Source organism: Heloderma suspectum, chromosome 6 (genome assembly GCF_057233095.1).
Source record: "Heloderma suspectum isolate Gila_16-S chromosome 6, 16-S_ref, whole genome shotgun sequence".
NCBI lineage: Eukaryota > Metazoa > Chordata > Lepidosauria > Squamata > Helodermatidae > Heloderma > Heloderma suspectum.
The window spans coordinates 22410034-22437485 of NC_139463.1; the positions used below are offsets into that span (position 1 = coordinate 22410034).

General features: G+C 44.6%; 1 protein-coding gene across 1 annotated transcript; it reads left to right on the forward strand.

Moving 5' to 3' along the window:
* The first annotated feature begins 570 nt into the window (after nt 1–570).
* LOC146340531 (prostate stem cell antigen-like) lies at nt 571–6704 on the forward strand. Its single transcript, XM_084808143.1, has 4 exons — nt 571–624; nt 1309–1408; nt 2250–2369; nt 5805–6704. Exons 1-4 carry the CDS (start codon nt 613–615, stop codon nt 5921–5923), a joined length of 351 nt encoding a protein of 116 aa, XP_084664269.1. The 5' UTR covers nt 571–612; the 3' UTR covers nt 5924–6704.
* The last annotated feature ends 20748 nt before the right edge of the window (nt 6705–27452 follow it).

A 27452-nucleotide genomic window follows, 5' to 3' on the forward strand; every position in this document is an offset into this window, starting at 1 on the left:
CTTTGCCAAAAAAGAGGACAAAAGAGGACACAAATTTGCATAACATTTGCATATGCCGCTTTGTATGTATAGGTGCAAAGTTAGAAATGGTAACTATAATTTGAAAAGAAATAGAATGCATCTCACCATAGTGGAGATGACTGACCTGTGTCCCTGTTGTTCAGTCTGCTGTCCGGATGCTAACCGTGGTTGGGCAACTTCAAGGCTCCTGCCCTCCCTCCATATGGTTCTTTGACTTTAAATCAGACTTGAACTAGATAGCCCATCTGTGAAGATGGGAGACAAAGGGAAAAAAAGGTCAGGCTTAGAGGCCTGGACTTTTTGGTGGGAGGGGGGGTCTCCCTGAGAGGAGTAGTTTCAGTTCCCCAGTTAAGTTTCAGTTTCCTTTCCCTAGTTAAGTTTTATTTCTTCAGGTATGAAATAGTACTTTTGGTTTTGAGGGAGGAGGGTATAAAAAGAGAGAGTCAGGAAGAGCAGAGGCTGAAGAGGGGGCAGGAAGATGCAGGAAGAGGAGCTTTCTAGGACCTGGGAGTGAAAATCCATCTAGTTCTTGGCCAGAGCTCCAGAGAAACCATTAGCACCACACATAGTACTGATCTGTGCTCCACAAACATGTACCCAGGGGTACTTATCCAGCAAGGGAATCTATGTTCTCAGGTTGCCAGTCGGTTGCTGGAGTGGGTTATCTATGCTCACAGGGGATTTTGTGCCTGTTTCCTTGATAAGTAGTTTTGGTGGGCAAGCTCCAACTCTTGGTGTTCTTCTGTCCCTGGGCACTGATATTATCACACACCTGCACACCTGCCTGTGGAGTTTCAGAACACTCCATGGGAGTGACACCATGCTGTCACTCCCAGTGTAACGAGCTGGGAGTGGGAGAGGATGGCACCAAATGTGGTACCCATTAGCACTCCTAATTCTTATCCTAATCTTTTTTCAAATCAGATCATTATGGACATTTATATGTTCTTGGTTTGCTGCTTCAGAGTTTTACTGGAGATTCAGTAAGAAAACTGCTAACTAGGAAGGTATAGCGGGGCACAGAAGAAACCTGCAGTGCATCAGCTTCACATCTTGGATGATACATGCAGAACTATCACTGTCTCTGCCAGCCCCAAGACAAATTCTCAGTCTCATTGAGGATTGATTATCCCAGGAAGTATTGTAGGAAGGACTTGCTCAACCTTATCCACAATCCTATTGCTGTTGTTGTTGCTGTTTTCAATGCACAGCGACCACCATCTGACTGAACTCGGAAACCTTTATCATTGTTGTTGTTTTTACTATTATTGTTATTATTATTTTCAGACTGAACTAGGAAGCCTTTGTCTTGGTTTAAATCAGCAACAACTGAAGATGGACAAGCTTCTAGTTTTTGGACTGTGGATGCTTCTCAGCCTTTCCACTGGTAAGTGGGCTCATATGCTTGTCTACTCAGAGGTAAGTCCCGTTCAGTGGGGCTAATACCCAGGTAAGTGGGTATAGGATTGCAATGTAAAGAAAAACCGGAGAAGCAAAAGGAGTTTTGAACCAAATTCTGAACATGTTGTAAACAGTGAGAGCATTTTCACACATGAGATTTTAATTAGCTTTTTCATTTCCTGCATCTTAAAATAATAATAAAAAATATTTGGCCCTGATCCAACTAAACTATGTCATGACTAAGATTAATACCATTCATGAAAAATCTTACTAAGTTACTGTTTGTGGAGGAAAAAAGGTAGTTCAACCAACTTCTTCTATCAGTTTCACTGGGGACGATCAGATGTATCTTTAGCTGGATCAAAGCCTATTTTCCTCCATCAAGGACTGAGCAGTCATAACTAATCTGTTTCAATATAGTCATGTTGTGATTTTACTGTTGTATATTGATATTACTTGCAAGCCATCTTAGAAAAAATTGTTCTTAAAAGTGCAGTATAAATATTTTAATTAATTAATTAATAACAACACACAACAAATTTACTAGTGAGCTTAAAGTATTTTCACATTAGGCTTAACTTGATTTTGGACGTCTCATGCAGCCTTTTATGTGCTGGTACATTTATGTATGATTGTTGCTAAAGTGGGTTAGAAGCATTTGTAAAGCTAGTGAGCATTCCCATCAAGGTAGCTTTGACATTCCCATAACAAACTGATATAAGGAAATAATGTTTTACGCCTCATGTGTGATCATCCCTTGGCTTCCCAGTTTTTCTCTCCCACCCTTCATTTCTGTTTCTATCCCCACACTCCACCATCTTCTGCAGCAAATGCCCTCTGGTGTCACCAATGTAACAAGCCAATTCCAACAGAGAAGTGTCCTGTGATACAAGAATTCTGCTGGGGAGGCCCAGGAGCAGGATGCTACACAAATAACCTCTATCTTGGTAAGTGTGCAAGGTACATTTGGAATGACAGCAGTGGGACAGTTTCTAAGCAGTCTCCCAGCTCTGAAAAGGTGATGTCTCTTCCTCTTTTCAATGGAAAATATTCTTTTCTGAAGTAGGGCCCCACTGATTCTGAAGGATTTACACAAGCTGTTCATGCCCTAGAAATGATCTCCTGTATGGAGGTGTTCTAATTCAGGGGTGAGGAATCTCTCTCAGCCCAAAGACTGAAATGAATTTCCAAAAAGCTCTCCAGTAAGTGGTGGGGCCAAAGGCAACAGGATTGGGGTCAAAAATACCCCCAAATACCAGCATATTTTAGCTTCAAGCTCTTACGGCCAATAACCAAGTCTTAGGAGAGGCATTTCAGTCTTCTGGAATGTGGAAAAACTGCAAAAAAAGCCAGGAAACTACCAAATGATTAGTTGTTTGAGGGGAAGGTATGGGGTCAAGGGAATCATAGAATCATAGAATAGCAGGGTTGGAAGGGACCTACAAGACCATCAAGTCCAACTCCCTGTTCAATGCAGGAATCCAAGTCAGAGCATCCCTGACAGATGGCTGTCCAGCCTCACCTTGAATGCCTCCACTGTGGGAGAGCCCACCACCTCCCTAGGGAATTGGTTCCATTGTTGTATTGCTCAAGCAGGAAGATGGTGTGGATTCTCCAAAGAGCCAGATTGGGACACAGAAGGGCTGAATTTGGCCCCCAGGCCTGAGGTTCCTCACCTCTGTCCTAGCTAAACCAAGAGTTGACTGAAATCATTGAAAGAAAGGGCAAGGCTGGAATTAGGGATGTCCGTTGCTGTGAAATCTGGCCCTCTTTAGGCTTGACGGGCTCCTGCTGCACACCTGACTTGGCTCACATTTGCGGGCTGAGTCACGTGGCTTTTCTGAAAACTGGGAACTTTTCCAGTTTTTAAAAATTTGTGTAAAAAGGAATTTGAGCAAATTGCAGCTGCAGTTTGTGGAACTTACACAATTTTCAGCCATAATTTGCACACATCATGCACATTATGGCCGAAAATTGCATGAGTTACACAATTTGTACAATTTGCACAAATTTCTTTTTACTCAACCCTCCCCTCTGGAAAATCCACAAAGTGGCCTGACTCGATGCAGATCGAGTCGGGCAGTTCCCAGGGAAACGAGCTGAAGCCCGGGTGGCTGAGCGGATGAAAGCTCGGTGTGCTCCATCCCCCAGATGGATTCCTCTGACATCCCTAGCTAGAATGCATATCTCTTTTAAGTCTGTATTGGCTTTTCTCTCTTTGGTGACATCTGCACTATCAGACCCGAGCTCAGTTGACGGTCAGAGCTTCCCGCAGGAGACACTAGAATTGTAGCTCTGTAGAGTCAGGAGGCATGTTGGCATAGAGGGGCATGGCTAGCAGGCATCATCTTGGCCCCCTCACAATTCACTGCATGGGTGTGTGTTGGGGCAGTGGCTTTTGCACAGAGCTTTGGACACCTAAAAGAGTGACAGTGGGCCTGTTCAGATGTCACGCTAAGCCATGGTGGTTAGGCTTTTTTTTTTGCTAACCACAGTGGCTTAGCATGTCATCTGGGGGGAGAAAACCACGTTCCACATGGTTACAAACTACGCCGGGTAATCACCCCCTACAAAAGGGTTAAGGGCCCCTGGGGTGGCTTACCGTCACATGTGGCAGGCTCCCTGGTGGCTTAAACGGGCTCCAGAGGACCTCCAGGCCATGAACATAGAGTCCACCGGCTAGAGTGTTTGGCACTGCAGGTGCTGTTCTAGCCGACATGGACTTTTTCTATGGTTGTGCGGCCATTCGGGCTGCTGGGGTGGTTGCTGGGAGCCTGTTTGTGCCGCAAAGGATGTCGGGATGAGCACAAACCACTGAGGTAAGCTTGCCTGGTAACTATAGGAGGGGGGTAGTGGAACCACACAGATCTGCATAGTTCCCAGTTGTCTGACGGGCCCGTGTGTTGTGGTTTCACTACCCCACTCTGTAGTTACCTTAACCACCCTCCCGCCATGTGTGTGAATAGGCCCAGTATGTTCAGAGAGAGTGGATGGGATAAATAGAGTGGGAACTATCTATGTTTTCCCCCTTCTTTCTTCATGGTAATGCAGAGCTCTAATTACTAGTTCCCCTCTGAAGTACCAGTTCCCCTCTACTCAGCACTGGTTAGGCCTCATCTTGAGTTCTGTGTCCAGTTCTGGGCACCACACTTTAAGAAGGATGCAGGCAAGCTGGAGAGGGTTCAGAGGAGGGCAACAAAGATGATCAGGGGAATGGAAACAAAACCCTATGAGGAGAGACTGAAAGAACTGGGCATGTTTAGCCTTGAGAAAAGAAGACTAAGGGGACATATGATAGCGCTCTTCAAGTACTTGAAAGGTTGTCACAGAGAGGAAGGCCGGGATCTCTTCTTGATCATCCCAGAGTGCAGGACACAGAATAATGGGCTCAAGTGACAGGAAGCCAGATTCCGGCTGAACATCAGGAAAAACTTCCCGACTGTTAGAGCAATATGACAATGGAACCAATGACCTAGGGAGGTGGTGGGCTCTCCCACACTGGAGGCATTCAAGATGAAGCTGGACAGCCATTTGTCAGGGATGCTTTGACTTGGATTCCTGCTTTGAGCAGGGGGTTGGACTCGATGGCCTTGTAGGCCCCTTCCAACCCTACTATTCTATGATTCTAAGTTTCCTGGGAAAAATACTTCCAATTTTTCTTCCTATTTGGTTTTTTTCCAGAAATGTTCCCTCCCCCCATTCTGTACCAATGTGTGCTGAATTAAAATGATCTGGCCACACTGCATTCAAGTAACATGAGGTTGATGTCAAGGAAGATTCCAGTACAGAAATAGAGATATATTAATTCTTTCAGTCAACTGAAACAACAATTATGAAACAACAACCTGTGCTGGACTTTAGATATTCAAAATGTAATGGTGTCCATCAAGAGCTGAGATCTCAGGACATCAAGGAAGATAAGTAGCTGAACAGAGGGAACCAACAGTTTTGTAATGTGCATGGCCTATGATGTTCTCTTAGGGATGTGCAAATCAGCAAAACTCAAGTTAATCGCAGTTCTCCGAATTTCACCTCAAGGCTTATTCCAACTGGTGACCGTATCAAATTGTGACCTTGGTCTTTTTCTTTTGCATGAAAATGTGTGTGTATTTTTGTGCACATTTCCCCAAATGTACTCCTTGATTGTGCACATTTTGACATTAACACGTTTCTCCCATCGATTCAAGCTCATTTGTGTGCATTTTTCAAAAGTACACATTTTTCTGGTGCATTATTTTGTGTTTCACAAAAAGCATTGCAAGCTCATAAACATATCAACTTCAACTGCAGATTTTGTTTGATTTCGGGATTGCACACAGGTAAAAAAAAGAAAAGAATTGAACAAATTTCTCAGACTTCCCTCTCTCCTTTTCTTTTCCCAGGAAACAGCTTGATCCGTTCTGAAGTGGGTTGCATCCAGAACTGTGAGGATAACAAAGCCGACAATTTCTTCATGTGGCATGAGCACTATTGCTGTTTCACAGACTATTGCAATGCCTAGCCTCAGGCAGGCAAGGGAGAGGAGGTGAGAAAAAGAGCGTCAATGTCCTGATGTTAGAGTGCTCCTACCACTCTCGCTTTCTTTCCCAGCTTACCTTGTCACTCTCCAAGCAAAGTATGCAGCTGATACCATATCATCCATAACAAACAACATCCCCCTTTTTCCCTTGTGCTTTGCTATCATATCAGACAGAGCTTTGGGGCCAGGGGAGAGACTATGGAGGAGTTGTTCAGGTGTCATTTCAGATATACAAGCCATTGGCACAGCACCCTGACAATTTCCCCATATTTCATGAGTAAACATGGAGTGGCTGGCCACCTCAGATGCTGACCATTCCTCCTTGAGCATGGCTTTTGGCAGTGGGGGAAACATGATAGCTCCTACTATACAGCCTCACTATCCTACAGAGCTCCTCAGCCCTGGAACCTGTTCTGGGACCATGTGCCTAGTCTTCAGGTCCAGCTCTTGGGAGGGCTCCAGCACCCACATCTTTTTCTCCATGTGCAGAAAAGCAGCCAGGAGAGAGGGTGCTGAATGGGGAAAAAAAGCTGGTGGAGAAAAGGGCAGAGAAGATTCTTTCCCTACCATTCCTCTGCTCTTTGAATTGGTTTGACTGAATTAATAACTCCTGAGTGTGCTATTTGTTATAAAATAATCAAAAGCATTGGGGGAAGTAGTCACCTGACTGCATATCATCTCTAGTTTGGACCAAATTATTGATTTACTTGTTTATTTCTCCGGCAATACATCACTATGATTAAAACCAATTACAGTTTACCTGAATCACCAAAAGTCTCAGATTGTTTCTTTGTCTTTTATAAGGAAGTTAAATAAATAATGGGAGGTGAAGGCTGCAAACTTAGGTATGTATATTTTCTTGTGTCCTCCCACTGAATTGAGGAGTTTGTTCTATTGGAGTCTTCAGCTTTAGCATGCTGTGTCCGACCCCCACTAGCCTACCCACACAAATAACTACAAGACAAAGATTTAAAGTCTGAAGTTTGTGGGTAGGTTCTTGTCCTCAGACCCTAAATTAGAGGGTGCTGTTGCAAGGTAGGTTTGTTAGTCAGCTGAGAAGATTAGCTGCTTATTAAGACATTCTTATCTGACGAAAGAAATGATTGCCTATAAGATTACATCTTGGGTGTAAAAAGCTGAATAAAACCACTAATTATAAGAAACATGAAGGAACTTAAAAGAGCCAGAAATGTCAACACTGAGGAGGAGAGGGTGTTATCTAATTCTAAGCAAACCAAAATGAATCACTACTTCCAGTCATCAAATAATAACCAAACCTCCTTCAAGTTTACAATCCCTGTGGTGAACCGGTTCGAACCACTGCCCTAGAATGCGAATTAACAATCTCACTGTGAATTTAAAACAGAAGGGAAGGGATATTTTCTTGCCCTTCATCCAAGGAGTTTAGGGCAGTTTACATACATCAGGGCAGCTCCAGGGGCCGATTCCAATCCCCTAGAAACCTGGAATCCCCCAGAATCCCAGAATGTCCGAGAACCCCGCTACCAGTGTGCATCCTAAAAAGGCAAAATTTAGCACTAAAACAAGGTGTGTGCCTTGTTTTAAAGCTAAATTGGCCCTTTTTAGGGCACCATCATGAATTGTCGCTGACTGCTTAACTGCTACTGCCACGGCTGAGGCAAATTTGGGAGCAGCAGTGGGTGGTGGGAGCAGCAGCAGGGACCACATTTAAGGTCAAGGGGCTGCATGTTGCTGCAGACGGCATGTTGCCTGCTCCTAATTGCATGATCCAGCTCCAGGGTTGTGCCTAGAATTAAGCGAAGTTAGGCAGCTGCCTCAGACAGCCGATTCTGTGTCATGATAGAGCAGCAGACTGTACATTTATTGTTCTGTTTTTTAAACCAGGGAGAGGGGAAACTGCGCTTCTGGGATTTTCTGCCTCAGGTGTCAAAGCAACCTGACCAGCCTTAGGTACGATGCACCTTGATTTTTTTTGGGGGGGGGGATTTGCTGTTGGGCCAGTCATGCCCACCACTCACGTTATCCTCAGACGACCTTGTGAGGTAGTTTAGACTGCAATATAGTGACTTTCCCAAGGTCACACAATATGTTTTTGGCTAAGAAGGAGTTTGAACACAGATCTCTCAGATACATCAGAGGAAGAAGACCTGTCAAACTCTGTGGAATTTCCCTTTGAGGACACTTGCATAAGATGGGGCTGTGGAAACACATCCTACTGGAACCATGTTGACACAGGTAGGGTAATCAGGGGCAGAAATCCAGACCACCATAGGAAAAGATGCAAGTCAGTTTACTTCCACAGTACATTCATTACAAGTACAAAACATTTTCCCAGAAGGCTACACTACAATATATCAGCACACAAGGCTCCGAACACAACCATGAATAATTACTAAATGATGATGGCTTCACTGCATCGTAATGTATAGGGCTTGGCCAACAATTTCAGCCAAGATTTTTACATCCATTTTTTGGGAACGGGAGGACGTCCCAATGTTTTGGGAGGCAAGCATTTTGGGGCAGTGCACTTGGCTACTAAACATTTTATGAGGCTGGTTTTATTCCTCCTTGTGTACTTAGGGTACTGAAAATGACTGTATGTAATCCTGTAGCATAATTTCTTTCCGACTTCCTCTCTGTTCTATTTTCAAAATGGCAGCTGGGCTGCCAGTCTTTCAGCTTGGATCTGAATGGTTGAATCCTGCAGTGCTCCTTCCCTCTGGAACTCCCTACGCTAGGAGATCTGTATGGCTCCATCACTGCTTGCTTTTAGGAGGGCAGTTAAGATTTTTCTTTAAACCAGGCTTTTCAGCCCTCCTAGATATTAGGTCTCAAGGAATGGAGTGAAATAAAAATAAACAAATACAAGAGGTGGTTCATGTCAACCACCTCACTTTCAATGCTTGCAGGGGATCTCATGTCAAACTCTCCCAATGGTATCCCTGGTATGTTACAGTAGCAGTCAGTCCCCAGCTTGGGGGGGGGGAGTCAGTGGGTACATTTAAAATTTTGAGGCAGTGTCATGGGTGCTTTCACAAAATGGCTGCCATGGGAGAGGCTTGCCCATTCATAACACAGCTGCCATGGAGGGCATGGCTGGTCACAGATCACTCATTTCCCATAAGGCAAAGCGGTGAGAGTAAAAGAAAAGTAACTTGCCAAAGAACATAAGTAGAAGTTGATGGTGACCTGAGCTCCAAAACACAAAACCACTCTTTTGAACCCAAATAGATATGGTCTTGGAGGGCAGCATTTCTTTTTGTCAGGTCTAGCCCAAGTGCTCCTGTGGGCCCTGTAGTTTTAGTGTCAGAATTTGATTTCAGAAGAGGATTGGGAAGGTTTAGAACCCAGTTCAGTTGTGAGAAGCTCAGGGCCTGAGGCTCTTGCCTTAGCTATATGATTTATGAAAATTTGTAATAATTAAGCTTTTGCCATGAGATTTGCTACAATAAAAAAAGTTTCACAGATTTGAGTATTCTGTGACAGAATGCCAGAGTGTATGCAAGAAAGATGGTCCATGACACTTTGCAGCATGCCAGTCTCCCAATTGGGGGTGGGGGGAGTTTTCAAAAAAAATTCTTAAGAAAATAAAAATCAGGAGAGGCAGGGAGCCTGGGTGTCAGGAGCGCCCTAGCTGCCTCTTGCAGTCCCCACCAATAGCCAACTCAGGACACAGATGACGAGGAATTCTTTCCAAGACTTTATTCCTTTATGACTCTTTCAGAATACTAATCACTAGTGACAAAGCAAGGAACAGCACTGGGGAAAGATAGCTGAGTAGCCTAAGCTCCAGGTAAGGCAGTTGGTCCCCATTTGAAGGAGAACCACGGGAAGACCCTGAACTTATGGGCTAGGGAGAGATCCTCCCTCTTTCCCTTGGGTCCTCGGGATGCGACCGTTGTTTGCGCGCCAAGCGAGCGCTACACCTCCTTTCGGCGCCCTCCATCTGTCGTCGCTCCCTGCGTCTGTGCTGAGCATCCAGCAAGCCCCCCTCCAGCGCTCTCTCACTGCCAGGGTCACTATCTCTCCCAGGAATGCTGGCAGGAGGAATCTCTGCCAGCTGCTGTGCTTGTGAGAGATGAGCGAGCTCCTCTCCCATAGATTGCTGTTCCTCCTCAGAATCAGAACTGCTCTGGGGCTCTATGGGCTCAGTTTCCACCCTGACACTGGGTACCAAAAGCGGTGTCCATGGTCACAACGGAGACCTCAGGGTTACAGTATTGTAACATAGCTGCTGGAGGGATAGGATAGGAAGGGCCCTGTAATAAATGCAAACTCTACTCTCTGTCTGGATGTAGGGATGCATAATACTATGTAGATACACACCGAGTATGCACATGGGGCTATTGATCTAGCAAGGGAAGCTATGTTTTCAGGTTGCCTCTTGATTGCTGGAGTGGGGAATCTATTCTCACAGGGAGTTTTGTCTGTGTTTCCCAGATACATGGTTCTGGTGGGCGAGCTCCAGTCCTTGGTGTTCTTCTGTCCCTGGGCACGGGTGTTATCACACACCTGCATGCTTGCCTATGGAGGTTCTGCGTTATCTATGGGGGTGACACCATGCTGTGTGCCCATCACGGTGTACAGGGAGTAGGAGAGGAAGGTAGAGAACATGGTGTCTGCTGGTGCTGCTAATTTTTATCCTAACATTTTTCAAATCAGATCATTATGGACATTTACACACTTTTGGTTTGCTGTTTTAGAGCTTTATTGGAGTTTCAGGAAGAGAGCTGCTAAAAAGGAAGTTATGGTAGGGCCCAGGAGAAACCTGCAATGCATCAACTCCACATCTTGGATTATGCATACTGCACAATCACTGCATCTGTGCTGCATGAGAAATCTACCATCTAGCTGAGGATTGGTTGTCCCAGGAAGTATTGTAGAAAGGATTAGCTGAACTGCTCCTCCTCCTCCATCATCATCATCTGCACATAAACCATCATTTGACTGAACTAGGAAGCTTCGGTTTAAAATAACAACAACTAAGCTTCTAGTTTATGGGCTGTGGATGCTTCTCAGCCTTTCCACTGGTAAGTGGACTCATATGCTTGTCTACTCAGAGGTAAGTCCCATTGAGTTCAGTGGGGCTTATACCCAGGTAAGTGGGTATAGGATTGCAACGTAAAGAAAAACTGGAGAAGCAAAAGAAGTTTTGAATCAAGATCTGAACATGCTGTAAACAGTGAGAGCATTTTCACATGTGAGATGTTCATTAGCTTTTGCATTTCCTGCATTTTAAAATAAAAACGTTAGCACTGATCCAGCTAAACTATGTCACAAATAAGCCCCATTATTACTCACCTTGACAAATCATAATAAATTACCGATTGTGGGGGTAAAAAGTAGTCACAAGTTCAATCAACTTTTTCCCACTGGAGGCAACCAGGAGTACCATTAGCTGGACTGGCACCTATTTTCCTCTCTCAAGGCCTGGGAAGCTACAAGACAATCCAAAGCAATACGTTTCAGTATTGTCATATTGTGATTTTACTATTGCATTTTGATCTTATCAGGAAGCCACCTCAGAAAGGTTTGTTTTTAAGACACAATACAAATAATGGAGTCACATATTAATAAATAATTAATTTGCCAGTGAGTTTAAAGTGTTTTACATTGGAGTCTTAACTTGTGATTGGACTTCTCACACACTCTTTTATGTGCCTATACATTTATGAAGGATTTCTGTTAATCTGGGATAGAAGCACTTGTAAAGTAAGCAAGCATTCTGGCCATAGAAACTCTGACGTTCCTGTTACAAACTGTTTTAAGCAAATAGTGCTTTAAGCTGCATGTGTGATCATCCCTTTGCTTTGATTTCTTGCCTCTCCATTTTTCTCTCCCATCCTTCATTTCTGTTTCTCCCCAGCCAAGTTCTGCAGAAAACACCCTCTGGTGTCACAGTTGTGACAAGCCAGTTCTAACAGGGGGCTGTCCTGAGACATCTGAATTCTGCTGGGCAGGCCCAGAAGCAGGAAGCTACTCAAAAAAACCCTACATTAGTAAGTGTACAAGACAAAATACATTTGGAATGACTGCAGTTGGAGGCACTTCCAGAGTGGCAACACAGCTCTGAAAGAGTTATGTGTGTCTTCCTACTGTCACTGAAGATATCCTCATTCTTATGTAGTCGCCACTGATTTGGAAGGATTCACATGAGCTGTTCATGCCCTAGAAATGATCTCCACCTTATTTATTTATTTATTTATTTATCTATTTACAATATCTGTATACTGCTCCACATCAGAAGATTTTGGAGTGGTGAAGAAACAAAGATAAAAGAATAAAACACCAGGTTATAACAGTTAAAATGTTTTTTAAAAGACAAATTCCAATAAGATCGACTTTAATAGATCATGGCTGGTCACCTAAGGATGGCTTCCTGAAATAACAATGTCTTCGGGAGGTGGTGGAAGGAACACAATGTTGGCGCCTGCCTGACCTCCAAAGGCAGAGAGTTCCACAGGAAGGGGGCCACCACACTGAAGGCTCTTTTCCTGGTGGACTCCAACCAGGCCATAGGTCCATTTTGAACTTCCTTGGAGATGTCCTAGCTCAGGGGTTTTGAAGCTCTTTCAGCCCAAGGACCACATTCAATTTCAGAAAAGCTTGTGGGGGCTGCATTCCAGTGGTGGATAGGGCCAACGGCAAAAGGCCTGGTGCCAAAAATACCCCAAATGCCAGCATATTTGAAAGTAAAGGTCTAACTGTCAGCAACTAAGCTTTAGGAGAGGCATTTCAACCTTCTAGAATTTGTAAAAAACATACACGGCACCATCACTGGAAAACTACCAAAGTATAAGTGGTTGGGAGAAAGGGGATGGGACTCCCTGGGTAATTCTGGATTTTGCTTCTGAGTGGGCCTGGAGTTGAGGTTGCCCACCTCTGTCCTAGCTACACCTGCAGCTGATTGATTTAAATCACTGAAGGAAAGGACAAGGCTGGAATGCACATCTCTTTTAAATCTATATCATGTTCTCTCTTTCTCTTTGGTTACACCTACACTATCAAACTGAAGCTGAATTAACCATCAAAGCTTCCCCCAAGAGACACTGGAAGCTGTAGTTCTGTCATGTCCCCATCCCCACCCCTACAATTCTTCTTGGAATAATTCTTCTCAGTCCTATGTCTGCTTATGGCACTATGGCTTTTATTCCTTGGGAAAAAGTTATGACAAACTAATTTGGGTTTGGAGTGTAGACATGCTCTTAGGGCAAGCCAGTTATGGATGTGTTCTAAAATTCATACCTAAATCATGGAGCAAGGGGTGCCATCATTAAACTTCACAAGACTATAGCCAGGGGTCCATGGTCCCAAGACATGGTCTGAAGGCACATGAGGCAGCCACCTTGCTGAAGCTAAGCAGATCTGGGTCTGGTCACTGCTTGGAAGGAGAACCACCTGGGAACCACATGTAGCTACCTTGAGTTCCACAATGGAAGAAAGGTGGGATATGAATGTAATAAATACATAATAAATTACACACACACACACACACACACACACACACAATATCATGGGGCTTCTATAATCATCAGTATCTAATACATTTGTCTTAATCACTCTAATTATTAGGAAACTGCATTTTACAGTGACAGGCAATGGGTTTTAGCAGGGAAAGCAATTATACTAGAAAGTCTGTGAAGTGCTGCAGCGCGTTGGGTACTGCAGTCTTGCAATCGGCTCCACACTCAGGTCCAGAAGATGCAAACTGGGTAAATCCTGGTCTATAATAAACTCACACTAATTTCTCATACATGTCCTCTCTTTTGCTGTTTACAGGAAATAGACTGATCCATTATGAACTGGGTTGCATTCAGAAGTGCCATAATTCCAAACCACCAAGTCGTGCCAAGTGGGAAAAGGTTATGTGCTGCTTCACAGACTATTGCTATGCATAGGCTTGGGCTGGGTGGGGAGAGCAGCTTAGAACAAAACAACCTTCAGTGTTAAGATGCGCAAAGCAGGATGCTTCTTTCCACCCTTGGAACCTCCCACATGACCTACAGTCCCATCAACGCTGCACTGCGGAAATGGAGCAGCACGTCAGTAACTCCCATCAGGATTTTCAAGTGAAGTTGTCATGTTTAAGCTCCGTAGTGGCTTGCTGCTGAAATTCAGTGGTGTGCTGGTGGCAGATGCCATACCAGAGCACATGGGGGGCATGTGGGCCACATTTTGCCCATGCCTGCTCTAAGCCAGCTCTGCAGCTGGTATGGTATCAACCGTAACAAACAATGTCCCCCTTCCCCCCCTTGTGCTTTGCTATCATATCAGACAGAGCTTTGGGGTCAGGGGAGAGACTATGAAGGAGTTGCTCAGGCAGGTACAATTTCAGATACACATGTCATTAACACCACATCCTGATAATTTCCCCAAACAGTTTATTTCATGAGTAAACATGAATGCTGACTGTTCCTCCTTGATCTTGGATTTTTTTTTGGGGGGGGGTAAGGGGCAGGAAAAAGTTCTAGCTTCTATTATACAGCCTTGCTGTCCTAAAGGGCTCCTCAGCCCTGGAACCTGTTCTGGGGCTATGTGGCTCGCCTTCTTGGTCCAGCTCTTGAGAGGGCTTGGGTACCCACATCTTTTCTTCCATGAGTGGAAAAGCAGCCAGGAGATGCTTGGAGGAGAAAAGGGAAGAAAAGATTCTTTCCTTGTCATTTCTCTGATATTTAAATTGATTTGACTGAATAGCTCCTGAGGTCACTCCTTGTTTCAAAATCATTGAAAACTTTGGGGGAAAGAGACATCTGACTGCATGCCATGTCTAGTTTTGACCAAATTATTGATTTGCTTGTTTATTTATCTGGCAATATATTGCTTTGATTAAACCTAACCAAGGTTTACCTGAATCACCTAAAGTATTTGGCTGTTTCCTTGTCTTTCATTAGAAGGTAAACTAGTGATGGGAAGTGAATACTGGAAACATAAGCAAAGAGAAAAGACAAAACCTAATTTTATTCAACAATATAATAATTGCCCACAAGGCTACACTTCAATATATGAGCACACCAGGCTCCAACCACAACGGGGGATAATTACCAAACGATGGTGGCTCACTGCATCCTAATTTACAGGGTGATTTTTACATCAAATTCAGTGGTGGGTGGACCTCTCCACAGTTAGGGCGGAAGACACAGGGCTCCTTCACATGGAGCTTTTATCCTGCGATTGAGATTGCCCCTTCATAGAAGTTTGTGGGCTCTTTACATGATGCCGTGACCCTCCAGGGCATCTCCTGCACTAAATGCCCTTTGTTCCATTTTTAAGTAGATTGCAGATAATGAGCTATCGAAATACCCTGTTGTGTTCCGCTTCAGTTTCCTCCATGAAAAGAGTAAAAGCGGCAAGAAGAGGAGCGAGATCAATGAAAGATAATGGCAGACTCAGATATGGAGAGAAGGAAGGGGGAAGGGGAGGGGGGGGAAGGAAGCACATGTAAAGGGAGTCAGTTGTGATCCTACATTTAAAATGGAGGCAGAAAGCCCAATTTTAAATGCAGCATTTTAGGCTGGTATAGAGATGCCTAATGTTTTGGGCATCAAATATTTTTGGGTGCTGTATTTAGCTTCTTAAAGCTTTACAAGGATGGTTTTATTCCTTCTTGTGTACTTCAGGCCCTGGGGATGATACTATGTAATCACACAGCATAATTTCCTTCCCACATCCTCTCTGCTCCATTTTCAAAATGGCAGCTGGGCGGTCAATCTCTCAGCCAAGCTTTGAGCTGCGGTGTAGCTTTTCAAAATAAGAAGGAAAAGAGGAGGAAAGAAAACTACATTCACCATCCTGTAGGAGCTCAGTACCCTCCAGCCAAACCCAAGGGATTTTTGCCCCCACTGAAAAGTCCCCAGTATTGTTCCCTCATCTTTGCAGGGGGATGGAGGCGATGTGATGTGATGTGTGTGTGTTTAGCCCTGCCCTACTAAAATACACCTTCAATAAAACGATCTTCAGGCAGAAGCAAGACCTAAACTTTTTCTGGTGAATCAACAGCAAGGCTTCACTGATGGAATTGCATACCAATCCTGGATGTACTGACCAGGCAGTCTTTTTCGAACTCTGAATCAGGGCCCTACGTGAAGCAGTCAGACTGAATATGTTAAGACACAGGAAGGTGATGTCTACCAAATGGTACCAGTTTCACCCATGTACCTCATGATGTAAATAACAGTCCCCTTTTTGGTGCATTTTGGTGCAGTCCAAACAACGTTAGACTGGACAATTTGGAATTATATACACCACTCCCCAACAGGTTCTGTTTATTTCATTCATTTACCTTATGATGTAATTATTGGTACAAATAAATTATTGGTACCCCCAAAGTGCCACCCCTAAATTCCCCACATATGATTGGTGGTTTTGGAGGTGCCACAACTTCTGTAATATGTCCAGATAGCCAGACTGTTTGTACTTTATTATGTAAGTGCTTTGACACAGGCTCTTGGACTATATATCTGTTCATAAGCAAGGCCCAACCCAGCTGTTAGAATGAAGGGAGAGCAATTCCAGCCAGAGAGCCTAAAGCTTCTGGCTTATGTCCCTTGTTTAGAAATGGAGTTTGTTGTTTATTCATCCAATCGCTTCTGACTCTTCGTGACTTCATGGACCAGCCCACGCCAGAGCTTCCTGTCAGCCGTCGCCACCCCCAGCTCCCTCAAGATCGAGTCCATCACCTCCAGAACCTCCAGAATATCATCCATAAGGAAAGGTTCCTCCTGTGCAAGCACCGGGTCATTACTGACCCCTAGAGGGACGCTGCTTGTGCTGGCGTTTTCATGGCAGACTATAGCGGGGTGGTTTGCCATTGCCTTCCCCAGTCATGACTACCTTTCCCCCAGCAAGCTGGGTACTTATTTTACCGACCTCGGAAGGACGGAAGGGCTGAGTCGACCTGAGCCACTTCCGCTGGGATTGAACTCAGGTCGTGGGGAGAGTTTTAGTTGCAATACTGCCACCTACCACTCTGCGCCACACGAGGCTCTTATGAAACGGAGTACTGTTATTCTTATAGGCTCAGTTGTTGGAAAGGAACACTTATGAACACAGGAGATCCCATGGTTTTGTCAGTGTTTCCAGATAGGTGGCTTCAGTTGGTGAACTCCAGTCCTTGGTGTTCTTCTGTCCCTGGGTGCTGATGTTATCACATACCTGCACACCTGCTTATGTGGGCTCAGGATAATCCATGGGGGTGACACCACCCTGTGTGCCCATCATGGTGTGCTGAGTGTGGGAGAGGCAGGTGGAGAATGTGGTACATGTTAGTACTCTTAATTCTTACCCTAGCATATTTCAAATCAGGTCTTTATTGGACATAATTGAGTTGCTGCTTTACAGCTTTACAGGTGATTCAGTAAGAGGGCTGCTGAATAGGAAGGTATAGTGGGGCACAGAAGAAACCTGCAGTGCATCAGCTTCACAGCTTGGATGATTGAGCTCTCACTGTCTCTGCCAGCCCCAAGACAAATTCTCAATCTAGTTGAGGACTGATTATCCCAAGAAATATTGTAGGAAGGATTCGCTCAGCCTTATCCACAATCCTATTGTTGTTGTCATTGCTATTTTCAATGCAGAGCGACCACCATCTGACTGAACTAGGAAACCTTCTTCATCATCATAATTGTTGTTTTTTTTACTATTATTGTTGTTATTATTATTGTTATTATTATATTCAGTTCTCAAAGATCATCATTTGACTGAATAGGAAGCATTCGTCTTGGTTTAAAACAACAACATCAACCTCACACCTTGGATTAGGCACACTGTACTTTCACTGCCTCTGCCAGTCACAAGATCAAGCCTCAATAAAGTTGAGGATTAATTGTCCCAAGAAGTACTGTAGGGGGGATTTGCTAAACTTCCCGCCCACCCCACCCTCCGGGCCAATTCACTTAAACCATCATTGGCCACAACTAGAAGCCTTCCTTGTGTTTTAAAACAACAACAACAACAACAAACTGATGATGAAGAAGCTTCTGCTATATGGGCTATGGATGCTTCTCAGCATGTCCACCGGTAAGTTGCTAAAGGAAAACTGGAACAGTAAAAGGTGTTCTGAATCTCAAACCAAGATCTCAGCACCGTGTAAATGCAAGGTTTTAATTAACATTGCGTATCTTGCATCTGTAATCAAACAAATTTAAAACTAACATTTAATTTAAAAATATGTGTCTCTTTGCTTTCTGTCCTCCATTAGTGACATTCACATGCATGAACAAATGGCACACATATGGTTGAAAGTCACTTTTGGTGTTATGTGTAAAGATACACTAATGTTGATGGGTTGATGTCTTTTTGGTTGCCATCTATGGACCAGGGCATACGATCAGTTGAATCAAGTGATAAAACTTTTATTGAATTCTAACAGCTCAGGTTGAAGGTGGTGGTGGGGAGAGAGTTGCATGTTGAAATGATTCTCTACAGAAAAAAAAATCCCACTCTATGCATAGAAAACCAAGATGTCTGGAAAAAGTTTTCTGCTAATCTTCTTCCTGAGGTCCATAAACATGTGATGCAGGTGGTCCGATATCAAATAGGGATACTTGAAGCTTAGTCTTCTAGATCACTGCTTCATGTAGCTCATTATTGTCTGTCTTGACTGGCAGCAGCTTTCCAATGTTTCAGACACAAGTCTTTCCCAGCTTTACTTAGAAATGCCAGGGAATGAACCTGGGCCCTTTTGTATGCAAAGTGAGAAAAAAATTGCCATTGAGAAAAAAAAAATCTCCTTGGTTGCCAGATTGCCTTCTCTGATATAGACCTATTCAATCACTAAGATCACTGGAGGAGGCCAATGATCTTAGCAATCATTGCCCCAACACAGCCCTGCTCTGGGGCATTATGGTTGAATTACAATCTGCAAATTGCCACCTGGTACCAACCTGGAAACAGGCCTTCTTGATTGTGGCACCCGCTTTGTGGAAAGCCCTGCCCCAAGGTATGTGGGAGGCCCCAAACAAACAAACAAACAAACAAGCAAACGAATTCCTTGACTCTCAGATCCCCCCTCTTTTTTTCTATTCCTCTCCCTCTTCTGCAGCCAACGCCATCTGGTGTTTCCACTGTAATAAGCTGAATGGAAAAGAGAATTGTCCCATGAAAAAAGAATTATGCTGGGCAGGCAAAGAAGCAGGGTGTTTCACACTGAACCTCTATATCTGTAAGTGTGCAAGGAAAGTTATACAGAGATTGATTGCAGTGAGGGCCCTTTAAGATCGGCCTCACAGCTCTCAAAATGTTGTGCCATCACTCATGGAGTGAAAATACCCTTCAAAAGAGCCCCATTTAGGGTGCCACCTCCAGGCTGGAGGGGGCTCTCTGCAAGGTCACCCTCCTGCATCAACAGGGCCCTATAGCAGGCTTACGTGGTGGGGGCAGTAGCAACAGCACCACTCTAATAAGTACTGAGTGGTCCATAGTGGTAGTCTGAGGGCTGCCATTTTTATTTTCCATAATGCCCCAGAGCCGGGCTGTGTTGGGGCATGTAGGAAATTAAAATGGTTTAAGGGGGGCCAGGACAGGTGTCAGCAGTGGGCCCTGCCTGAGATTGTCAGGTGCTTATGCCAGGCCTGTCCACTAACTTCAGAGGAGCAAATACTGAATATCATGGATGCAAGATTCACTGAAGCTGTTCATGCCCTAGATGTTGTCTCTGCTTCTGGTGAGATCCCCTCTAAATGAACAGTTTATTGATGAACAGCAGGGGTGTTGATCCTCTTTCAGCAAGAGAGCTGAATTTCATTTCGGAGAAGTTCTTGGTGGGGGGCACATTCCAGTGGTGGGCAGAGCTGAAGGCAAAAGGACAAGGTCAAAAATGCTAGCATGTTTTAGCTTAAAGCTTTTACATCAGTAACAGCCTTGGGAGAGGAATTTCAGCTTTTTAGAGGGGGAGGGGGAAAACTGCACAAAAGCCAGCAGACCACCAAACGATCAGTGGTTGGGAGAAAAGGGGATGTGGACAGGGGAAGGGGGGATAGTCATTTGGGGAATCCTGGAGGGCTGGATTGGGATGCTAGGAGGGCCAAATTTGGCCCCAGGCCTGAGTTTCTGCACCCCTGATTTAAAGCATAGAGGCCAAGAATAGAATGTGTATGTGTATATTACAGCTTGGACCTTGATATCTGAGGGAGCGCCTCTCCCTATATATACCTGCCTGAGGACTCAGATCTGTTGGAGGTAGGGATGATGGAGAATTCTGCCATGGATTTCAGTGAGGCCGAATGCCAGTGGATTCGGCCCCCCAAAATCCATGGCAGAACAGCCTCCTGCCCCCTCCCCCCCACGGAATCCCCCCGGGATGGCACTTACCTGGGGCGGATGCGGCGGATTTGGTGGCAGCGGTTCTGGCGGTGGCGGCGGCTCCAGCAGCAGCAGCAGGGGAGGCGGCTGGTCTTCTGCCGCTGCCATTGCCATCCTTGCAGCCATGGTAGGCTACGTAAGAATTTACATAGCCTATCATGGCTAACACCCCCCAACCTCCCCCCAGCATACGCAAATGGCGGCGGCTACGGCGGCCGCCATTTGCGTTCCCTATTTTCGCCGATTTATCTTACGTAAATATTTATGTAAGATAAAGCGGCGAAAAATAGGGGAACACGAATAGCATAGCAGGCGCGTTTTGTGTTCCTTTATTTTTCGCCGTTCTAGCCTACGTAAATATTTACGTAGGCTAGAACAGCAAAAAATAAAGGAACGCAAATAGTGCCCACTATGCTATTTGTGTTCCCCTTTTTTTTGTTGTCTTATCTTACGTAAATATTTACATAAGATAAATCGGCGAAAAATAGGGAACGCAAATGGAGGCTGCCGTAGCCGCCGCCATTTGCGTACGCTGGGTTTTGGGGGGTGTTACCCATGATAGGCTATGTAAATTCTTACATAGCCTATCACGGCTGCCTGGCTGGATGCAAATGGCGGCTCCTATGGCGGCTGCCATTTGCATCTGCAGCAGCCCGTCCACGGCTGGAAACCCGGCTGCGGACAGCCCGGACCCGGCCGTCGAGGACTCCAGGGGGGAGGATTGGATCACCTCCCCCTTTGTTGAGGATTCCAGGGGAAGGGACGGAGCGCCTCCCCCCCACCATAAAAGATTCCGCGAAAAGGTAAGTGAGTTTCGTACATCCCTAGTTGGAGGAGCCCTCCTCTGCATCCCACCAATGTGAGAAATACTCTATGGTGGGACGTGGGAGAGGGCCTTCTCTGCTGTGGCACCCTGGTTATGGAATGCCCTCCCCTTGGAGGCCCGATTGGCACAGGCATTGCTTTCATTTCAGCACCAAGTAAAAACATGGCTTTTTACCAAAGCCTTTGAGGGATAAATGCATCCCCTAAAGAAGCACCCTGTTTTAACCATTTTATTGTTTCAGGTTTTAATTGGTATTAGCTTGTTTAATAGTTTAATATGTTTTTAGTTGTTTAAATTATTTATTGTTGCATACTGTTTAAATGGATTTCATCTGTACACTGCCCTGAGATCTTAATGATATAGGGTGAGATACAAATGTTTTAAATATATATATAGTCAGCCAATGATCTCACACCTTTTCTGAAACAGCCCTGCCCTTGGTCGTCCAGCAGGCTGGAGGCTTAAGTGTCTGAAGTGAAAGGTGGAGTGAACAAACACTCTCAAAGCTCAGTCAATAACCCCATGCCTTTTCTGAAACCACCCTTCCCCTGGTCTTCCAATATAACAGTCAGGGCATTCCCCAAGAAACAATGGAAACTATAGGCAGGGCTGGCATAAGACATTTTGGCAAATGAGGCAAATGACAAATTGGCACCTCTGCTCTATTCCACATACAAAAGCCAGCTGGACTGACAGTTGAATCTTACTTACATCAACACTGGTAAAGGCAGAGGGTTGTCACCACACCCAAGGGCAGCAGGTTATTTTAGAGGGGGCAGGACAGGCCATGTGGTGCATACAGTTCTGTCCTCCAAGAGAGGGGCATGGCTGGAGGGCTCAGGAGGAACATTTAGGAGGCTGCCACTGCAGTCTGCCAGTATCTGCCATCTGAGGCAGTTGCCTCACTCTGCCTAATGGTAGGGTTGGCCCTGTTTGTAGGCTTCCCTCCCCTCTTAGAATTCTTCATAGGGCTTTGCTACACAAGGCATTTATCATTCACTCCATTCTGTACACACACTCGTTTACAGGTCCTTTAGATGATGTTGTGAACTCCTAGTTTCACTTCTGTGTCTAACCAGCACTTTCAGTGAGTTTTTTTTTTTTAGAGCAGGGAAAACGCGGCACTTAATTGTGACAGGGAAAGAAAGTGCAATTTCCTTTTTTGTATTTGCACTCTTCTTCTATACCACACAGTGCCACCTATTTATTTATTTATGTATTTATTACATTTATATCCCGCTTTTTTTCCTCCTTAAGGAACCCAAGGCAGCATACATAATCCTCCCCCTCCTCCATTTTATCTTCACAACAACAACCCTGTGAGGTAGGCTGGGCTGAGAGTCTGTGACTGGTCCAAAGTCACCCAGCGAGCTTCCATGGCCAAGTGGGGACTAGAACTCGGATCTCCCAGCTCCCAGTCCAACACTCAAGCCACTATACCACACTGGCTCACCTAGAGGTTATGTAGCAGAAAAGCAGGAAAGGAAACCCTCCTTGTGTAGTGCTAGGAATAGGATTTCAATTCTGTGACAAAATCTAAAGTAGATGCAGCAGATTAACAGCCTTGTGTAGGAAAGCTCCAGGTCTGCTTATAGCACAATTGTTTCCAGGAACTGCTTGTCATAATGGTGTGCAATGGGTTTAAGCAGGGAAGACCTCCAGAAAATGTGTGAAATGCTGTGGTGTGATGGGTACCACAGTATCTCCCTGCTCCCAATGGTTCGCTCATCTGGAAGTCATGGGGAACATCTGCAGCACTGTATTTAAAGACAGTTGAGTTACAGAATAGGGAAAGCCCACTTGCGTAGAGGCTAAATCTGCTCCTTGCTCTTGGTGAACCCAGCCATATAGCCCCAAGACTGCTTTTATCTCCATAACCCCACCCTGATGACTATTTCTTGAGCCCTGTTCAGAAGACATTCTCCAATGAAAGTACAGATGTACATGCACACACACACAGATCTACATGCGTAGGTCCCCTTTCAGATTTACATCATTTGCATGGCCACCAAGGAGGCCAGTGAGCATATAGTCATGAAGGGAACATGGCTAGTGGGTTGATTCTGTTCCTCACTCATGCTTTCATTGAATGTGTCTCAGTACAATCCTACACATGTCTTTTCAGAAGTAAGTCCCATTGAATTCAGTAGGAATTACTCACAGGTACTTGTGTATAGAATTGCAGTTGCAATGTATTTTCTGAATGGGGTTTTGTGCAAATTTGTGCTAAAATTTCATTATTTGGCTATGCTGCATTAAAATGATATGGTGTAAATGTAGACTCCATTATAGAACTGGAGGATATATTGATTCATACAATCTACCAAAGCACCAAATATGGTACCTATAATTTCTAGTGATGGGCAAATCGTTCAGCTCATTGCTCATCTCATGCCTAAGATTTGCACAAATCAAGCGGTAAGTGAACAGAAGGTTTTCAGAAATCTCCCCAAATTTGTGCAAATTTCCTCCAGAGAATAAAGCGAGGCTGATTCATCCTACTGAGGGAATTTGCACAAATTGGGGAACTTGCACAAATCAAACTGGGGATCAGGAACAAGACAAATGCAAGCACATGTTCAACAATTTAAAAAAATGGTAGACACATGCTCGTGCTCTCATTTGGGGTTTCAAACAGGGCATGCTCGTACGTTTTGTGATCAAAAATGAAATTCTCATACATCCCTAGTGATTTCCCACTCATGAAAAAATGGAATGTTCCCCACTGTGATTTGAGACCTTAGGGTATGATGAAAGATCAGCAGCTAATAGAATGGCTTCATATTGTACATGGTCTATGACAGTCTCTCTCTCTCTCTTTCTCTTTCCAGCAAATTCCATTGTCCATGCAGAATCTGGCTGCATGCAGAAATGTGATGATTACAGAATGCACATTTCTTTCATGTGGCATGAGGTCATTTGCTGTTTCACAGACTATTGCAATCTATAGGCTTGAATGTGGAAGGGAGTGGAACTTAGAACAACAAGAGCCTCAATATCAAGATGCCAGAAGTAGGGATGTCAGAGAAATCCACAACGGAATCAAATTAATTTGGAGTTCTATTAATCTGACCCATGGATTTGGCAGCAGACTGGCTTTTCCTGAGTCATACGGATTCCGTGGACTTGCAGACAGTTTTTTGTTTTTGTTTTTTACTTTCTGGAATTTTACGCAAAATTGGTCATAGAAAAATACGTAAAATAAACACCAGCCAAAAATGCACATTTTCCCCATAGGCTAAAGCATAAAAATGCACATTGGGGGGAGGAGGATTTGTGCATTTGAGGGGGGAGGATTTGTGCATTTTCACAAGTGTAAATTTGTACAAATGCATATTTGTGCAAATTTGGGAAATTGGAAAAAATCCAATTCCATCATGAGTGGATGATGGAATGAAAGGCACCTGACAATCTGCAAAACACAGATGGAACAGACTTTACAAAACCCATACATCCCTAGCCAGAAGAACAGTGCTCTCACCACACCTGCTTCTTTCCCCTTTTATCTTGTCACTCTCTACAAGCAAAATCTGCAGCTGCAATCAACAACCACAATGCACAGCTTCTTCCTTTCTCTCTTGTCCTTTGCTATCCTAATCAGGGAGATTGTGGGATGAGAGACCCAATTGAGAGTGTATGAAGGACTTGTTCTGGTCAAGGGTGTTGCTTGGTACTTGGAGTCTAGGGCTGTAGGACACAAATCGGCATAAAACCTTCACATGCAGATTGATATCTGTATATGCAAATTTATACATAATTATGAGGTTTTATTTAAATTTCACAAGAGGCAAAGCTAGCCAATTAATTTATCATGTAAATACTCTTAAATATAATACCATACATTCCTCAGTTAATTTGCATCCTGGCCCAAACCAACCGAAAACAGTCTTTTTCTCAGCCATGCAGGGGAAGATTTGGGGTGTGTGTGTTGCAACATGCTGTTGCAATCTGGCAATTAAGCAGAGAAAAATATCCTTCTATTGGCATCAGTACACGCTCAGGGCTTGTGGAATAGATCCAGGGCCCTTTGAAATAGATCCAGGACCTGGGCCCCATGACCCAGGCCTTGCAATACCCTGTTTCTAGTGTCCTTTTATATAATATGCCATCGGCACTATATCCTGACAACTTCCTCCACTAAGCAGGACTAGTTGGTTATCTTAGATGTTGACCACTGTTCCTTTCTTTTTTTGCCAGGAAAAAGTGTTTTCTAGACAGATAAGTAGCTCCTGCTGTATAACTATCCCACAGGGCTCATCAGCCCTGAAACATGTTCTGGGACAGGGAACACAGTCCAAAAGTAGGGCTACAAGGTCCATTTTTGATTAAAATGAGAAACATTGGAGGAAAGACACACAGGAGTAAAGTGGTGTCAAAAACTGGGGAAATTGCTCATTTGTTTGCTTATTCCTCTGGCAATGTATTGCTTTGATTAAACATCACCAAGCTTTATCTCAAGCAACGAAAGTCTCTACACATTTGTCTCTCTGTGCAAGTCTTTCATAAGGAGGTAAACAAACCATGGGAAACTAAGGGCACAACCCTATTGAGATAGATGGTTGCCTCTGACTACCTCTGAAGTTGGACTGGAGGCAAGCACCTATCCAGGGCAGCTGAAGCACGGAGGAGAGGATTCCTTCTGTGCTCCAGCTGCCCTACAGTTTGCCCTAGATGCCTGATTTTGGGTTCTAAGCACAGTTTTGGGGAGGTGGTGGGAACGGGGCTGCAGATTGCATAGGAAGCTGTCTAAAACAGCTTCCGTGGTCCCCTCCCCTCCCCTCCCCAGGAATGCCCGCTTTTTGCCCTGGCCGTGCTCTGTGTTATCAGCATGGACAGGCATAGAGGGGTAGCCGCCATGGTTCTCTCCATCCCAGCTACGAGGGGGAGGGGGCAGGGAGCATGGCTTCCCAGCTACAAGCTCCTAGCACTGTCTATGAGCTCAGAGCTGGGAAACCGAAAAATCCTATCTCCCCCAAATGCTGTCTAGGGGACATAGGATTGCTCTCTAAGACTGCAGTCCTGACCATATACTGTATAATATCTCACCATTCATCCAAGGAGCTCAGTGCAGTCTATATAGCCCCCCTATATGGTCACACTTTATCTTCACAGCAACTCTGTGAATTGATTATGCTGGTGAGAGAGGGGTTGGCCCAAGGTCATGCAATACATTTGAGGCTAAACAGAATTTCCAGGGGTGGTGTCAAGGGTAGGCATGGTCGGGCGCCTGGCAAGGGCCCACACCCAAGCAGGGACCTCCTGGCAAGAACCTCCTGAAGTTTTTCTCTTCACCTTTGCAACCCAATTGTTTGCCTCCCTCTCACTCTGGCCCAGGCAATGGTGGTGGTGAGAAGGAGGAGCAGTAGATGTCTTTCTGCCTGTCAAGCAAGCTCTCTGTCACTGGCTCTCCACTTGTCAGGCAAGCAAGTGGTAGCAGTGATGAGAAAGAGGACAAGGAACAAAAGCAGCTGGTGACAATGGTGGCAAGAACTGAAGGTAGATTCACTGAGGGAGCGTGTCTTGCCCAGAAGCAAGGAGCTGAAACTCAAAAACCTGGAGCTGGCACTGAAGATTTCAAACCTAGATCTTCCATTTACTTGGGAATAAGAAGACCTCACTCTGCAAGCGTATCTTCACTCAGAAGTCTATCCCGCCATGTTCAATGAGGCTTACTCCTGTGCCAGGTTCCCAGTCTCAATTGGGGCCTCATCTCGCCTATTTCTGAAAGAAAAAATCATGCACTCAAGGGCAAAGCACATGATTACTGTTATGTGTAGTATCGTCCCAAGCGGCTTCTTGTATTTCTTTTAATGCATAAAGGGGAGGATTTCATCATTTACAGCTTCTCTTATCAGAGGAGCAATGGTTTGCGAGGGAAATAAATATCTGCACCCTCAAAAATGGCTGTTGGAGGGCAAAGACCCCTCTAAGGATACTCAAAAGGTTCCTTTACTCTTCTTCACACAGACCATAGTTTAACTACTGATTGTGATACTGGAGGTAATATATAGCCATTGTGACTAGCAGCCATTAATTGCCTTATATTCTCCATGAATTTGTCCAATCCCCTTTTAAAGCCATCCAAGTTGGTGGCCATCACTATGCCTTCTGTGTGAAGAAGTACTTTTATTTCTCCTGAATCTCCCACCATTTAGCTTCATTGGAAGACCCTTGATATTATACCTGTCCCCTCTTAAACTGGCCCTCTTCTACACATCTGTTAATAGTCAAGTTACACTGTTGTGCTTTACATCTGGTCTCATGAGCAAGAAATGCAGATGCTTAATTAGGGGAATCAGGTGCAACAGAGAACAACTCTCTTTATGTTATAGAGAAAGTGTGGTTTGGCAGATGTGGCTTCTTACACAATTATTGGAAAAACCTACTAAAATGTCCTCAATCATT